The sequence below is a fragment of the Aulonocara stuartgranti genome, assembly GCF_965226115.1.
Source record: "Aulonocara stuartgranti genome assembly, chromosome: 12".
Taxonomy (NCBI): Eukaryota; Metazoa; Chordata; class Actinopteri; order Cichliformes; family Cichlidae; genus Aulonocara; species Aulonocara stuartgranti.
The window spans coordinates 15,217,440-15,234,305 of record NC_138948.1 but is presented as its reverse complement, the minus strand read 5'-3'; the positions used below and the strand labels follow the sequence as shown (position 1 = coordinate 15,234,305).

Below are 16,866 nucleotides of genomic sequence, written 5' to 3'. Positions count from 1 at the left end.
TGAGGCTGCTTTCTTTTTTTGGTGTGCATGTATTTTTTTGTATGGACCAGTGCAACAGTAATTAACTGAGTGTTAAAGCTGAGATGAAGTAAGCCGCTTGGTTCTGCTCTCCTAACCTTATAGACCCCCGCCCCACCAACCCCTCTTCTGTGTCTATCTCTCACTCCCTCCCTTTTATCCTTTCTCTTGTTCAGGATGGCACCCATTGACTGCCTCTGACCTAATTTGGGCAAATTTCACTGACCTACTTCATGGGTGAATGCTGACTTGCCCACGGGAGGTGATTCTCTCACACACATGCACACATAATCTTTTCTATCCTTACGGTTAACATGCAGGCCCCTCGATGCCCCGTACAGTGGATGTGGTGGCGGGCAAGTGACCCCCCCTCAGCTCACCCCCTCGTTCCCCAATCAAACCCCCTTCTATCCTCTCCTCCTTCAGCAGTCTGGCATCCCAAATGAACATAATGAGGATATCAAAGTGTGAGCGCATAGTAAAATATAAACAAAGCTGTTGGCCTCTGTTTGATGTGGTCTCAGAGGTGACATAGCGCTTCACTTCACTAGTCTCTGAAGAGATGTAATCAGCATAATTGGGTAAGGATACGATTATTCTTCTGTCATTTATGAAAATGCTAATTTGAGGTAATTCGATCAAATAATCTGGAGGTACTTTGGGTGTACTGGCAATCACAGTAATTCATTTTTTAAAGTTTAAAACGATACAGACTATGTGCATGTTGAGCAACCTGAGAATTAGTCTGTTAATGTGCTAAAAATGAATTCAAGCATCATTGCATTCCTCTGGCAGATTAATTCCCAGTCAACTGGACGAGGTCCTCTGGAGGGTTTTGGAAAGGGTGTTGTCATTCTTGGATTAGTTTCCCCCCCCCCCCCCCCCCTTTTTTTTTTTTCTTTTTTAATGTGAGGATGATTAGTAATAGACTTCTCTGCCTACAGGCCTTCACAAGGACATGATGGTTAGAATGAAGTCTAGCTTGAAACTGTGTTTCGGTCACGCTTGTTTTAGTATTCTTTGTAATATTTTGTGCAACCGGTGTTTTGTGTGTTTGACAAAGAAGATACTTGTGTTCATATTTTTATTGTCTGCATATTTTGCACTGTGTGTGTGTGTGCTTGCCCCCTGAATGTACATGCATATAGACCCAACACCAGACAGACACACATTGTCATGGCAACGCACACGGATGTCAACAAAAGAGGCTCCAGGGTGAATATTGTCCCCCCTCTTGTCCAGCAGGGTGCAATTTATCTCAATGTAGCCATGAAAGGCAGCTATTTACATGAAACCAGAGCTGTTTCTGGGAAATAAGGGTCTCTCTGAAGGTTTTGATGTCAGCTGCCTGCTTTTAGTCCAAGAATGGAAACCTTAACCATCCAGAGAGAGAGCGAGCGAGCGAGAGAGGGGAAAGGAGAGGAGTGAGTTGTAAACCTACCGAGAGAGATCTCAGTTCCCCCATGTGTTTCAGGTCCTCACCCTGAAAAGTCTCTCATCCTTTCCCCTTCGACTTGCTTTCTGAAGGCCGAGTGTAGCGTGTGATTTCAGATGCTTACAGTTTGCACAGAGTAAATCTGACTCTCTCCCACCCCCCCACCCCCCTTTGCTTTATAGCTTATCCTTAAGAGAGTGGTGCTAACATCAACGTCAATATTTACAGGAATAGCCCGCAGGCAAGCGAATCGACCACCTCGATTCAGCAGAGACATCAACCTTTCTCGTGCTCCCCCTCCTTCCTGCCCGTTCTCTTCTTTCCCTCACTTGTCTTCATCCCAGCTATTCCCGTTCTCTGCAACAGCCCGTCGATCAAGGCGCCAGGTGGCTGAGTTATTTGTCTATTATTTGTGTGTGTGTGTGTGTGTGTGTGTGTGTGTGTGTGTGTGTGTGTGTGTGTGTGTGTGTGTGTGTGTGTGAGAGCACAAGGTGCGTCCTGTATGCGCAGGATCTTTGACAGGGCCACGGCTTTGACACAGGCTCAGCTACTGTTTGAGAGATGCTGGATGACGCGTGTCAAGCGATATTAAATGTGAGAGAACCTCCCCTCCTTTCTTCCTCCATCCCATCCCCCACACCCCGAACCCCCACTCTGCCCATCCTGCCACCGTGGACTGTGTCTGCTGTGGTTAGTGTGAGCTATGACACTTTCCACTGGGTCTTTTTTTTTTTTGTTTGTCTTTTTAGGGAGGGGGGTAGGCGGCACATCTGATGCATGAAGCCTCACATCACTTCGGGTATAGAGTGGAGAGAAGGTCAGCAGATACACAGAGGAATAGATGCAGTGCACAGACACCTTACCTGTGTCAGGTTTTTCCCTTTTTAATGGTCAAACTGATTATTGTGCAAGCTACATATTTTTCAGTTATGGTGTTTGAAAACTGCTGCTGTAGCTGTTGCACAGTTTTGTCTTATCTGGGGTGTCGCTGATGAAGCCAGGTCACTTTCCAATAGACTGCCCACCTGTTTAATTGTTCCATGTAGATTTGTTTATTTTCTTTGTGCAGGGAGACGATAAATAACTTTTTTGTACATTTCACTGTGGCACTAACACACATGTGCACCTGCTTCCATCTCTGCCAGGTAAGGCAGAAGCACAAGTAGCATGCCAGCAGGCCTGATGCTCTAACAGGACGCTCCGAGATGGGGGGGGGGGGCAGAGGCAGCTTTATGGCAGGATGTAGCACGCGCCGGCGAACAGAGAACAGCCAGTGTGACCTCAGTGACTCCAGGAAAGAAGGGGTTAAAAAAAGCCAGCATGGCTACATTGGCTGCGTTACGCAAACTGGCGGCTGGCTGGAGCTGAAAGGGGAAGTGCTGAGCTCAGAGGAACACTGGCTCAGAGCCATCGCTCCCTCCTCCCTCCTCTGAAACCCCCCCCCCCCCCCCCCCCCCCCCCTACCCGCCATCCTCCCCCTCCTCCCCGCTACAGCTGAGTGCTCCCCATGCTTCCCACCGCCAGGCGTGGTGATGTGTGTTTGTGTGTCTGTGGGCCTGTGCTGGAATGCAGCTTCCCCCTCGGCTGGGGCCTGTGTGTGTGTGCGCACGTGTTCGTGTCTGTCTGGAATGATGCCTCTCCTTGTCTATAGTGTGACGTCAGTACACACACAGCAGGTCAGCTTAGGGCTAGGCAACATTCTGCATGTGTGTGTGTGTGTGTGTGAGTGTGCGAGTGTGCGTGTCATGGGAGGGGGAACAGGGGAGGAGTCAGTTATTGGAGAGAGAAAAAGGAAAGAGGAGGGGCTGTTTGTGAGCAGAAGGAGGTTGACTGCAGGGAGTCACTGAAGCCAGTATGCGTGCATGCATGAAGGAATCATGAGTGTGTGTCAAGGGGTGGGGTTTTGTGTGTGTGTGTGTGTGTGTGTGTGTGTGTGTGTGTGTGTGTGTGTGTGTGTGTGTGTGTGTGTGTGTGTGTGAGAGAGTGTGTCGGGTGACTTTCCAAATGAAATGGGAAGGGTAAAGAGAGTAAGGTTATTTCCTGGCGTGGAGAAGTGAACCTAAAAACACGCACATAACCCACGCATGTGCACTCGCAGTCATGCTGCAGTTTTCAGTCCAGTGCCATTAGTGCCCAGCTATTTTCATATGCAAATAAATTCTGTTCACTTTCAGCAGCATTAACTTTCACAGTGGCTTTTTGTCTGTGCGCTGTGCTGCATTTACAGAATCTTTTTTATTTAAACCACACTTGCTCTTTTTTTTTCTTTTTTTTTTCTATTATCGATTTTAATATTTGAGCTTTAGTGGCTCGACAAACTTCTAAAAGCTGCATTATCGCCAAAGAATTTCTGGGTCAAAGTTCAGATTAAGTGAACGAAACGCATCTACAATCTATTTTGCATGTCAGTCTGGGAGTTTCTGCATGCAGATTTTGCATAAAAGCTGAAAAACACACTTTTCAATAATCCCCATTTATTCCTTTTACTTTGTCTACTGAACAGACCAGCTCATTTTGAACAAGGCTAGTGCTTTACTGTCTCAACTTACTCTATAGGTTTCCCACCAGAAAGTTACTCAAGTGCTGTAGTAGCAAACAATGGCTTTTCAATGGATCCCTTTACCTTCATCTATAGCTTGCGTGGGTCTTCTGGGACAGACTTCTGCTAATTACACGCATTCATTTCCAGCCATCTGTAATTTCATTCACACTAATGAACCTTGCACATGGATTGGGATAATGTATAGTTAATTTACAGATGGGAGGCAGAATTAGCAGGCTGCTAACTTATCAAGTGACAGAAATTTGTTGGATACCAACTAAAGGAACAGTTCACCCAATACCACACAGGTGAAATTACACCTAATAGTAATTTTAGACTTAAGCGTTAAATACTTAAATACAACTAACATAGCACGTTTTGTTAGACCCCAATTTTAGTTTCTCACAGTCACACAGGTCTGAATGCCAGCCATGTTCACCGGGCAATTACTGGTTGTAAGGAAAAAATGTAGATTTCCCTAACCAGTTGGTGAGTGATTGCAGGATGTTGATGGTAGTCACTATGAAACTGATTACTAAAATCCTAGTCACCCTGGCCTAGAGACTGGTCAGTGACCTCCTGGCAACCACAGGTCATTAGGGATAAATATGTATTTCCTGACCAGGTTGTTTGTAGTCAGAAGATGAAATTGGTTGCAAAGAAGTGTACAGTTATGATTGCTTTGATTATAAGCAGTTTGCTTCAGTTGCCCATTTTTGGAACGGGAGACACTAACTCGACTGCAAACACTTGCCATCGAGTCTTCATGCAGTAGTGAAACTGAGAAGTGCAACACAAACCGGAAATTGAAAATGCTTGCCTCAAAGGAACATTTGTGGCTTTTGAAATGTGTTAGCTGCAACTTTTGTGCTCAGTACACACTGTAGATGATCTGCTCGTCAGCTATAGGTTTGCAGCTGACTGCTGGTCACTTGCCTCCATTCCAGGCTCTGGTCGCCTAAGCAGCCTTCTAATATATTTACTATCTGATCATATGTCAGTCGGCTGTATTCTTCTTATAAGTGATTATTTCAGTCGTTTGCATGGAATTTCAACAATGTTTATGCTGCTCATTTCCCATCACTTGAAGTCGTGGGATGTCATTCACTTTTTATGCTTTCTGGTCTGACTGAAGGCAAAGAACGCCTCAGGATGCCAACAGCTAGTGTTCTCCTAGTGGCCCATCATAAGCCCAGATAAACTGGAGGATTGTGTCACATAAAATCTGTGCCAAATCGATATGTGGATCCATCCACTGTGGGAAGTAGCTGAAAGTATTTGCAGTCAAGCTGGCATCCCTCATGCAAAATACTGGTGACCTTTCAGGGAGGTTTTTCAATCTCAACTGGTGGTTCTCAGATGGCCAATCAGTCTCTAGGCCTGTGTGACTGAGGCCTAATAAACTTTTACAGACTTTTATGTATCTTTTTATATAGAGTCATGCTAGCTGGTTATCCCTGTTCCCCAACATTTTCTAATGAATATCCCTTAAACTGTTTTTTTTTTTTTTGTTTTGTTTTTTTTTCCTCTTGTCTCAAGCCCGTCCATGACGAGAGGCTTCACTGTCTTCCTATACTGGTCATTTTCTTGAACACCAACCTTTGGGATCCGTCAGCAGAGCAGTAACACCATCTCTCTCTGACAGGCCCAATCCAGCAAAATTAGAATCCATTTTGAAAGTGATAGTTAGAAAATTGCAAGTCATTCCTGATGTACCGCGTGGCAACGAAGTGGCAGCAGCCCAGTAGTCGACTGTCATTTCAACCGCCAGCTGATGACAACTCCAATCACCCACACATCCGTCAGCGTGCGCGCACACTCGCACGTAGACACAAACACACAGACATACACGTATACTTTCCCTCCCGTCCCTATGATTAACATTCAGATTTTGCTGTCAGAATCTCAAACGGAAGTAAATGCATTGAAATTCATAGAATATCTCAGAACATTAATTTATGCTTATGTGTGTCTTGTCAGGATAAGCATTCGGACTGGGAGCTTGTGTGTGTGTTTGTGTACAAATATGCATGTGTAAATGTGTGGGTGATGAAAACACACCCGGGGAGGAAAAATACTTTTTTTTTTTTTTTTTTTTTTTGGTGCACCAGTGGGTTTAAGGCATGAATATGGCTGCCCCTGGAGCTCAGTTGTGTTATTCAAGCCTGTCCCATACCTAGGACACACACACACACACACACACACACACACACACACACACACACACACACACACACACACACACACACACACACGCACGCCTGGAGCAAGGTCTCCTGCAGAATAGCTCTGATGTCTGTTTATAGTCTCTGTATGGGTTCTTCCTTATAGGACCACACACGCATGCACTTATTGTTACTCACACAGACCTACCCTTTTAGATGCTGCATAGCCTTGTGTACGTCTTTGTAACCTTATTAATTGGGCCAGTTCAAGGAGCTGCGACGAAGGAAATGCTCCTTTAGCTGTGGGTGGGATGGCGTGTTAGAGGGTGGGGGTTGTTCATCAGTTTATGTCCCTTTTCTAGCCTTGTAGCAGTTCAGATCTCCTTTCAGCAGGGCCTCTCAGTTTAGTCCGACCAAATGGATTGGATTCCAGGCCAATAGCCTTTTCTCTGTTAGGTTTAAGCAGGCTATCTTTGGTCAACATAAAATAGGATCCCATGTTAAAGCTCACACTGCTGCAGGTGGTCCCCTCTGGATCAGAGAAGCTCTAGCAGGGCAGAGTCGGATTTAGGTGTTGCTCTCTCTCTGTCTACAGCCCACGAGGTAATTTGATTAATGTGCAAGGCTAAAGTGAATCTGTGCAGGCGACTGGGCCTTAAATATTTGCTCTGGCTGTTTCTCCCTCTTTGCCTTTGTTAACTTGCTTTCATACCGGCCCATTTGTTTAATCTTGGTTCTTTTTAATTTTTTTTGGTTTTGTTTGTTGTCTTTTGTTTTTTCATTCAAATGCATCATTTTTTCAGAATAAATCACACACAAACAAACTCTCACACACACACACACACACACACACACACACACACACACACAGAAAGGATGAGTGCTGTCTGAACTGCAGGGTGCCATATTAGATTTAGGTGACAGTCACTCATGGACCAATTCAGCCAATAAACTTAATGACCTTCCCACTGCTGGGCCTGAATTTTCTCCATTGACTTGGAATCTTAATTTGATTGCGGAAATATATGTATGTTGCTCAATCTAATTTAGTTCACTGATTTTGGAACACTGGGCACTTTTGTGCTTAGCGAAGCAAACCCCCTCTCCCCACCAACTGCCTTCATGTGGGAAGCTAAATCCTGTTTCATAGGGAGCATATAAAGGTGGCATTCTTCCGTCACAGCAGACGTACGTTGAAGGGGCTGCAGGTCTTAGCCCAGGTCTTTCCTCCCTGAAATAAGAGCACAAATCTGGCATTTCAGGGGGGCCCTTGTTTTTGGAATAAGCAGAAGTGGTCATAGCTGGTCAAGACGTCACATACTGGCTAATCTGCACTTACACAATTTGAGAATGAAAGATCGAAGTACAATATGAAAGAATGCTTTGATGTGGATCACCCAAAGAGTGTGGGTGGTCCACAGACATTTTTGGATATCTGTCTGTCTGTTTAGCTGTCTAGCAAGCTAGCTAGCTTTACACACACACACACACACACACACACACACACACACACACACACACACACACACACACACACACACACACACACACACACTCATTCTCACTCACTCTTTCACACACTGTCATTGCCTGCTTCCTCTGTGTTTTGGGCCAAGTGTGATTTCACCAGGGCGGTCAGAAGGGGTTTCTAGGGCAACCTCACAGAGGCCTTGTTCTAAAAATGGCCGCCATGGTTACTTTGAAAGCCAACACTGGCCTCTTGAACATGCACAGAAAAGAGCCCTGAGTACCACTTGGGGAGGAAAGCTGGGTGGACTGGGTGAGGGGGAAACCAGGCTCTTTAATAGCTAGCACATGAGACATTGAAGGTTTCATACCCACCCAACCAGGAGTCAGGGGAGGTGTGTTTGTGTGTGTGTGTGTGTGTGCTAGTGCGTGTATCTAAACAGTAATATCCCTGTACTCAGCGCTTGGCTAAATTAAAAGGGCATTTTTGGCGTGGGGGGCAGGTTTTGGTGCCCAGACGATTGGACGGGGAAAGGCGAAACTCATTACCTACCCATCTGTCAGAGAGTGAGAGAGAAAGAGCTGTGGGAATGTGGATGGATGAAAAGGGCTTGGAAGGGGAGAGAGTGAGAATGCCTATTAAAGCAAGGGAAACACGACAGAATTTAGCTTTTTAAATACGCAAGTCTTTTATCGCTGTTCAGTGTTTTATACTCCATGTGTTCTGAATCCAAAAAGTATCCCTGTTCATTTTCTCTATGAGAAAGAAAAATAGTTTTGGTTTTTAAAGTGCAGCTGGTTTTACAACCGTGTGTGTGTGTGTGTGTGTGTGTGTGTGTGCAATTGTATCAAAGGTTCATTTTTTTTGGGCTCTCTAAGCCCCACATGTTTTTGATGTTCTCTCTTTCTCCCCCCTCTGTGGACCAGGGGCCACTCTCGAAACACAAGCTTGACATCTGCGTGCACGCACACACACGCACGTACCGACAGACTAAATGTAGCAGCAAGAGTTACAAACAAAATCCTCATTTGTATGTTTTTTTTTGTTTTTACAGCTTAATAAGCTAGCTTTCTGCTCTACAACCAGGTGCACCATGTCAGCATTTTTGTCTAGTTTAAGATTGTCTCAGTGCTGGAGTCTCCCACAGCTGGAGACATATAGGCTTTGATCACTGCAGATGCGAGTGGCTGCCATATTTGATCCACACTCAATCTACTGTGGATATTGTTAACAAACATGTGTTTCCTCTGCCAGCTGGCTTTCAGAATGGAAACGCATATCTCCATGGCAGTGTTGTGCAGTGTTAGGTTTTTGCAGCCAGCATTTCTTAGTTTGCAGATAATGCTAAGCGAAAGGGTAAATATCATAATTCATTGCTCTTTCTGTTTTACAAACTCCAATTACATTCATGCTGAGAGCTTTTTGAATGTTGTATTGATAGATTTATATTAGGCATCCGTCTCATAAAACCGATAGCAACTATTCTCATCCAAGGGAACAAGCATTAAATGGACACAAATGCTCAACTAATCCAAAAGGGGGGGGGGGGAATTCAAAGCAATTTAAGAATGGAGGGGCCTGAAGAGGCTTGAGAAGAAAAGTTAACTGCTAACTGAAGTTAATGGATGTGAAGCAGAAAACAGACAGTCAAAATAAATAGGAACACATAGTTTATTCACAGTTTAGATAAACACGTGAAGTGGTTATCTAAAGTTTACTCAAAGTAAAGCTAGAAGTTAAGTTTGTTAACTAAAAATATAGATAAAGAAATAAAATTGTTAGTTAAGCAACAATAATTTAAATTGGCTTGTAATTTAAATTGTTAGCTAACTGTTAAAATGATTATTTTCACTATTTCAACTGTTAAACTATAACTAAACCGTTTAAAGTGGTTTAAAATGATTACCCAAATGCATGCCTTGTAAGTGAAATTGTTAGCTAACTGTTAAAACAAATAAAAGTCAAAGTATGCTATGCTAAGTATGCTATTCAATGCTAAATTAATAAAAAGTTTGAAATTAATAGTTTAAAAAATTGGTTGAAATTGAAATTGTTTCCTTAATGTATTAACAGCTTAAATATTGAGAAAAGTATCCACAGTTTGTTAGCTAATTGTTAACTAAAAATAATGAATAAACATTTAAATTAGCTCAGTAAAATTTTAAATGAAGACTCTGAAATGAGAAGCTAATGGTATGGCTTGCTACTGAAATATTTAGCCAGATGTATTGATTAACAGTTGAAATGGTGAGATAAAAGTGAAATAAACAAACTAAAATGTCTGGATAAAATGAATTAAGAGTTTTAAATGACTAGCTGAAAGCATACCATGTCATTAAAATAGTAACTATTGAAAGGATATAAATGTATAAATAAATGCTTGAAATTGTTGGCTAAAAAGAAGGAATAAACCAATGAAAGTGGTCACCAAGTATGAAATGCTATTAGATGCAGGACTAACTAAAACTTGTTGGCAAAAACTGTAAGACAACAGCTATTGACAGCCTTGTGATATGCAAGATATTTAAATGAAGTTTCCAACTATGCTTTTCTAGAAGCTGCTTTAGGGACAATGCTGACATTTCACATTATCACTATTTTAGTCACCCGCTTTCTTATTCCACTCATTGAGGACAAAGAAAGAAGGGTGTCTATTTTGACCTCTGTTTAGCTTTCCTGAATAATCCTCCACTCATTTCCATCTATATCCTATAAAATATTCAACTCCTGCCCCTCCCTTCATACCAAATATAGAGCCCCAGAAAACACTTTGATATATGCGTTAATACATGCTTGATATCACATCTATGTACGCGCTCGGTCCTTTGATAAACATATGTATGTCTTTGCATGGTCCACATGAATTTCAGAGTTCTCTCTTGAGCGCATAAATGCATTCATAAGCTACTCCTGGCCTCTGCTAACCACTCCCATTATTAATAAATGCATGATCGCACGCTGTGCCTGAATATGTGTGTGTGTGCCCATATGTGTGTCTCTTTCATATGCTCATAAGTGTGTGTTTTAGGCCACTGCTGGGAACCCCCACCTGGTTCATTCATATGTATTCTCGAATAATGACTAGCCACGCCTCTGGATGGTGCAGTCAGGACAAGATCAAACATTATATTCAAATGAGAGCCTGTATAATTCATACTGGAAAAGTCAAGCACGCTGCTCACTTCCTTATCTCTTTCTCAATTCCTTTTGCCGTGGATCAGCAGTTTCCTGCATCTAGATTTCTGTCAGGCCCTTCTACTCTCACTCACAGTAATGGTAGTAGACTGCAGCTGGTCCTGATCATACTGATAAGAGAACATGGGGCCTTTGGCAGGTGACTGCGGCCGAGTGAGTCTGTTTAACATAACTCCATCCTAAGTTTATTCATTCTTGTAGACAATGTGCACAGTAGTGTCATTTATTAAAGAGCACACTTGGTGAACTAGCTGCTGTAGTACAAAACGTCTTGTTGCCTCTGTGTGTCTGTAGATCTGTAAACCAAGCAGCAACCTTCTTGACTAAAAACTCAATCCAATGCAGAAGCTTCAAACTCTGTACTACCTCATGTGGCTACCTTAGACTAGCCCCTTTTACTCAAGCAAACCACAGTGAGAAGCATTATCCACAAATAGAGAAAACTTGGAATAGTGGTGAACCTATCCAAGAATGGCCATAATGAGCTCTAAGAGTGCATTGATGATTCATCGAGGAGGTCACAAAAGAACCCAGCGTATGATCTAAAGAACTGCAGGCCTTACTTGTCTCAGTTAAGGTCAGCTTTCATGATTCAGCAATACTAACAGTTGTGGTCATTTGTATATTCTTAAATCTGGCTCAAAAGTAACACAGTATTTCATAAAAAGAACAACATACCAACAGTCAAACATGGTGGTGGTAGTGTCATAGTCTGGGACTACAGGACCTGGACCATCTCCAGCTGAGATCTATTAGCATCACCCTAAACAGACCTTTCATGCTTAAAAACCCTCCAAAGTAAACCAATTCTACAAAGAAGAGTGTAAGCACCGTTAACTAGTGGCTGATGGTGGTTATGTCCCTGTATTATATAAGACGTTGCTTAGTTGTCTGCTGTTTCTGTAGCTTGGCTTGTTGTTTTAGTTGCAAAGACAAATGGAAAACAATGAAGGATTTAACAAAAACGTTCCTAAAACAAAGCACGTTCTCTTTTGTTTCTAACATTTTCAGGCTTCCACCTGAGCGGCACAGTGACGGACCCCGCCACCCCCTCGTCACCGGAGCTCGTTTGCAGCGTCAGCGTGAGCTTTGATCGTTGCAAGATCACGGCGGTAACGTGCACTTGTGGAAACAAGGACATCTTCTATTGCGCCCATGTAGTGGCGCTGTCGCTTTACAGAGTACGGAAACCGGAACAGGTCAAGCTGCACCTGCCCATCTCGGAAACCCTCTTCCAGATGAGCAGAGACCAGCTGCAGAAGTTCGTCCAGTATCTGATATCAGTCCACCACACTGAGGTTCTGCCTACTGCGCAGAAACTGGCAGACGAGATTCTGTCACAGAACTCTGAGATCAATCAGGTCCACGGTGAGGAAACCTGTGTGTTAGTGTCTTTGTGAGGTAATGGGCATGTTTAAGATCGCATGTGGGTTTTAACAGCCTCTACGTGCGCACGTATTGACTGCGAGGCGAAGGTGAAGTGTGGCGAGATCAATGTTACTCATTAATAAGAGCCAGACGGCAAGCAGAGATTCTGTGGCTGCAATCAACACTATAGAGCTCTTCTTTACCTCTGAGAGAGAGAGAGAGATATAACAATGCAGAGATACAGATCAAGAGGTTACTAGACAGATTTGTTTATCTCTTGTTATCAATGCTGTACTTACTGCTTACCCAGAAGAGGTAAGCAGCAAGTACAAATAGAAGGGCAAACAACTCGGGAAGAGAAACCAAGGAAACCAAGAAGCACAAAAAGGCATAAAAGAGTCTGGATGCGTTTTTTTTTTTTTGTCTGTGTGTGTTGCTGCTTTGTAACTGGAGAAGTGATGAAGGAAGCAAAAAAGAAGTTATGGGGAGGTGTCCAAAAATAACGGGACACAGGAAACAGACTTGAGCAAAGGAAACTGAGAAGGAGGGCCAAAAAAAGAAGACGGAGAACAGAAGAGACAGAGTCTTTTGAGAATGAAGAGACCTGTCAATGAGCCATCGATAGCTCTAGAAATGTAAACTAACTCTTGCTAGCAGAGTTACTCCTGTTCAGGTTCTCAGTTTGAGCGTCTCCTCAGCGAGTCTTCGGAAAGACATCTTTAAAACTCAATTTGTTATTGCATGCTTTTAACAAAAATCTATCTCAGTGAAACCAGTTAATTTGCTTAATCGGTAATGCAGTTTAATTATTGAGGGCGGCACTGAAATAATGACGTTATGTTATATTAAAATTAGTTTTATTAAAATGCAATGGTGGCAAGTTTGTCTATTGTTAAGATCAAATAGCTAAATGGCTTTGCTGATGTGTGCTTGGTAATGTTATAGAAACAAAACACCACATTGCTGCCTGCAGTACGAGTAGTGCACTTGCAGGTTGCTGTAGTCATAGGACATAAAGGTGTAGAAAGATGAGTTACATTGTCAGTCTTTTTTTTTTTTTTAAATTTCGTGGCTATTTATGGAGATATTTTTGATCTTTTTCTTAAAAGGAAGGGCAAATGAACTTGGAAAGAGATGTTTTTTGGGGGTTTTTTTTGTAGACTTAGCTTTTAACTGTGTTTGCTAAGATCAAAGTGCACTGTTTTTGTGCTTTTCATGAACAAAATTAAACTGACTTTCATCTCATTACCTGGAATATAAAATCTGCACGGGGTTTTATTTGACAAATATATATTCACAAATGTCCTATACCAAAAATGCCATAGTATTAATTAGGATAAGAGATAATGAGGGGAAAAAATGTTATGGCCTTATGCACATTTAAGATTTGAAGTGTGTGTGTGTGTGTGTGTGTGTGTGTGTGTGTGTGTGTGTGTGTGTGTGTGTGTGTAGGGGCCCCGGACCCCACAGCGGGAGCTAGTGTGGATGATGAGAACTGCTGGCACCTGGATGAGGAGCAGGTTCAGGAGCAGGTCAAGCTCTTCCTGTCCCAGGGAGGATACCACGGCTCGGGCAAGCAGCTCAACCTGCTCTTCAGCAAGGTCAAGACCCAGGAACACTCCCACATACACGTACAAAACACACCAGCTCTCATACAGTACATACCAGCCCTGCCAGTCACGGACACGTTCACGTTGCTCTTTTGTCTTTCTCACAAGAACAAACAGCTACTTTGAATAAATATTTTCTCCATAATGTTAGCGCACTTTTATAAGAAGCAGGAGTAAAAACAACATAATACAGAGAGCACATACACTGAACGTCATGCTGGAGCTAATTGCAGGAGGGACAGACACTGTAAGATGAAGAAAGAGAGAGGTATCGGAAGGCGAAAGCTCGCGCTGTATGCTCCTTTGTACCCGTGATTAAATGATTACATGAGAGACGTGCCGTTCGCTCCGTTACCTGGTATTACAGTGGCAGAGCTAGACCAGCATTAATGCGCTGTGTGCTATGTAAAGACTGCAAGCCAAGGCCATTATCATCCAGTCCGCCTGGCTTTTAGAATATCTCTCGGCTTCATGCTCTTTGTTGCCTGTTATATTCATTTCAGTGCGCGCGCACGCCCACTAACAGCCGCGTATATGCTTACACAGACGTGCACGCCCACATCGAGAGTCACGTACGCACTTGCGCTTACGCAGAGCTCCCCTTAAATCTAAAACACACATCCACTGCATTTGAACTTTTGAATCTACTGCAAGTGTCCATGCGTGTGTGTGTGCGTGAGTGTTGTCTCCGCACATGTTGCAAAGTTGAAATTGACTGTTTTTTGTTTTTCTGGTGTTTCACTGAAAAATCCCCTCCCCTGTCTTTAAAGAAGTAGCAAATCAGATTAATATTTGATATTCCTGCACACCCAAGAGTGTTAATGCCTCCTAGAAGAAGTTGCTGACCACCATAGTTTACAATAAACCAGTCCCTCTTGTGATTAGCGCTTCTCACGAAAAGTGAAGTAGAGAAGAGAAAACTATGTTTATGCACAAAGAAACATGTTTACTTTTTTCTTCTAGTAACTGATTTTATTGAAGTTGGATTCGCATTCTTTTTAATTTTTTCAATGATGCCATATTGTATGTAATGTAATGAATGGATTTTCTTTGTGACATCTAGTTTTGCAGAATATTAAAACCCCTAAGTGAAATCGGAGAACTATTTAGAAAACATAAATGATTATTCCGTTTCTGTGTCAAGAACTGGATTTAAAAAGCACAGTAAGTATTTAAAACAGCGTTTTAAGGAAACAAAACACGACGAGAATGAGAGGAATTTTGTCATGCGACCATTAAACCTGATTTGACCGTTGACAAGTGCAGTAGCTGCAAGATTAAAATATAAATGTTTGCTGCCACTGTATTTACCTCTATCACCAAGATCAACAGATTACACACAGTAGATATGAAAACATGCCCGGCCATCTTTAAATGTGCTACATGTGTTTTGCGCCATCCCGAGGCATAAAAGTTGTGTTCTTCATTGATTTAAGCCTGCGTACGTGCCATGAATATTTCAGCGCGCACACGATGTTAGAACAACGTGCCGCTCGTGTTATCGCTGCTCTTTGTTCCTCAGCTGCTGTAAACTACATGTGTGCGCGGGCCTGTCCCTCTTGTGTCCTCCTCTAGGTGAGGGAGATGCTGAAGATGCGTGACTCCAACGGAGCGAGGATGTTAACACTGATCACAGAACAGTTCATGGCAGACCCTCGGCTGGCGCTGTGGAGACAGCAGGGCACCACCATGACCGACAAGTACAGACAGCTCTGGGATGAGCTGGGTGAGAGCGAGAAACACACTGCACACGCACATACTGTCCTATAAATGTGCACACACCTCTTTGCCTAGACGGATTTAGCAAAAATCGACACAAAGGTGTTGTTTTTTTTTTTGTTTTTGTCCCGCACACACTTGTCACTGACAGCCCAGTCACTTTCTCACTGTGACTGGTGGTGTATAAAAGTGTCTTTGTGAATTACAAGCTATTTAATGCATCGTGCTGAAACCCTAAATGTTATAACCTCTGCAGTGTTTTCAGACTCATCTCATTACATATTAAGCTGATGTGACAGAGTGCCGCTCGCCGTGCTCTCGCTCGGCTTGATACATCCTGTAGTTCTCCTGACAGACGTGCTGTACCTACAGCAAAGCACATCCTCACAAGCCGCAAAACCAGCGGGCTCATCACCAGGACAGCAGCCGTGTTGTCTCCGCGTCTTTGTTGTTCTTTCTCTAATGCCTTGGTTGCTGCTGTTGTTGTTGTTTTTGTTGTTGATGATGATGTTCGTTTTCTCCCTTTGGTCTTGTTCTGCACTTTGCGAGGACAGCGCAGTGATCTCATCTGTTTCAATCCCACGTATTTTTGGAAGTGTGTGTGTGTGCACGGTCTCTTTGAAGTCCACACTTCAAAACCTTCTTCCCAAGTCCTTATCACTCCCCCTGATGTGTGGTAAATGCTGCCTCTTGGCGCCGCTCTCTTTTTCCCTCTCTCTCTCTCGCTCTCTCTCCCCCTCGCTCCCTCTTTTGTCTTGCTCCTCTTTGAGTTGCAGCTACTCCTCTCCTCCAGACACAAAGCCTTGCCTCATTCACTTGTCCTCACCCGTGTCTTCTCGTCCACATCATCCGCGCCCCCATTTCATTTTCTCCCCTCACCCCCTCCTTTTTACACTTTCTCTCTGTTCTCCGCCGTGTTTTCTTCTCCCTTCTTATTCTGTCTATGTCCTTGCCTTCGTCCTTCCTCCCAAACTCTGTCTGCACACATATGCATCTGTAGAATACAGTCACACACAGTCTCTCTCTCACTCACACACACACACACACACACACACACACACACACACACACACACACACACACACACACACACACACACACACACACACACACACACAATGTGAGTGTATACATATCTCTTGGAGTCTGGAGAGTAAAATCCCCGATTCTGCTTGTATCCCCAGAGACATAGCCACTTTTCATATTCTGTTTGTTCCAATTTACTCTAAAATGATGTGTGTGCAGTCAGCATTGCCTCGGGACTAGTCAAGTTCTCTGTTTTCACAGAGTTTTGTATTCCAGTGCAAGATGGCGGCAGCACGTAAAATGTGCTCCTAAAAGAACAA

At 43.3% G+C, this 16,866-nt stretch overlaps 2 protein-coding genes across 2 annotated transcripts in view; one reads left to right on the top strand and one right to left on the bottom strand.

The window, feature by feature from the left end:
* The window catches only part of pde4d (phosphodiesterase 4D, cAMP-specific), a 316,846-nt gene that overhangs the window by 279,247 nt on the left and 20,733 nt on the right, over positions 1-16,866 (bottom strand). The gene's annotated exons all lie outside the window — the stretch shown is intronic.
* LOC309719207 (zinc finger SWIM domain-containing protein 6-like) overlaps positions 1-16,866 on the top strand; it is a 48,417-nt gene that overhangs the window by 13,744 nt on the left and 17,807 nt on the right. Inside the window, exons 2-4 of the mRNA XM_082555158.1 lie at positions 11,835-12,191; positions 13,644-13,792; positions 15,377-15,527. Of these exons, the coding sequence (XP_082411284.1) occupies positions 11,835-12,191; positions 13,644-13,792; positions 15,377-15,527 (657 nt within the window). The remainder of the gene's footprint in view (positions 1-11,834; positions 12,192-13,643; positions 13,793-15,376; positions 15,528-16,866) is intronic.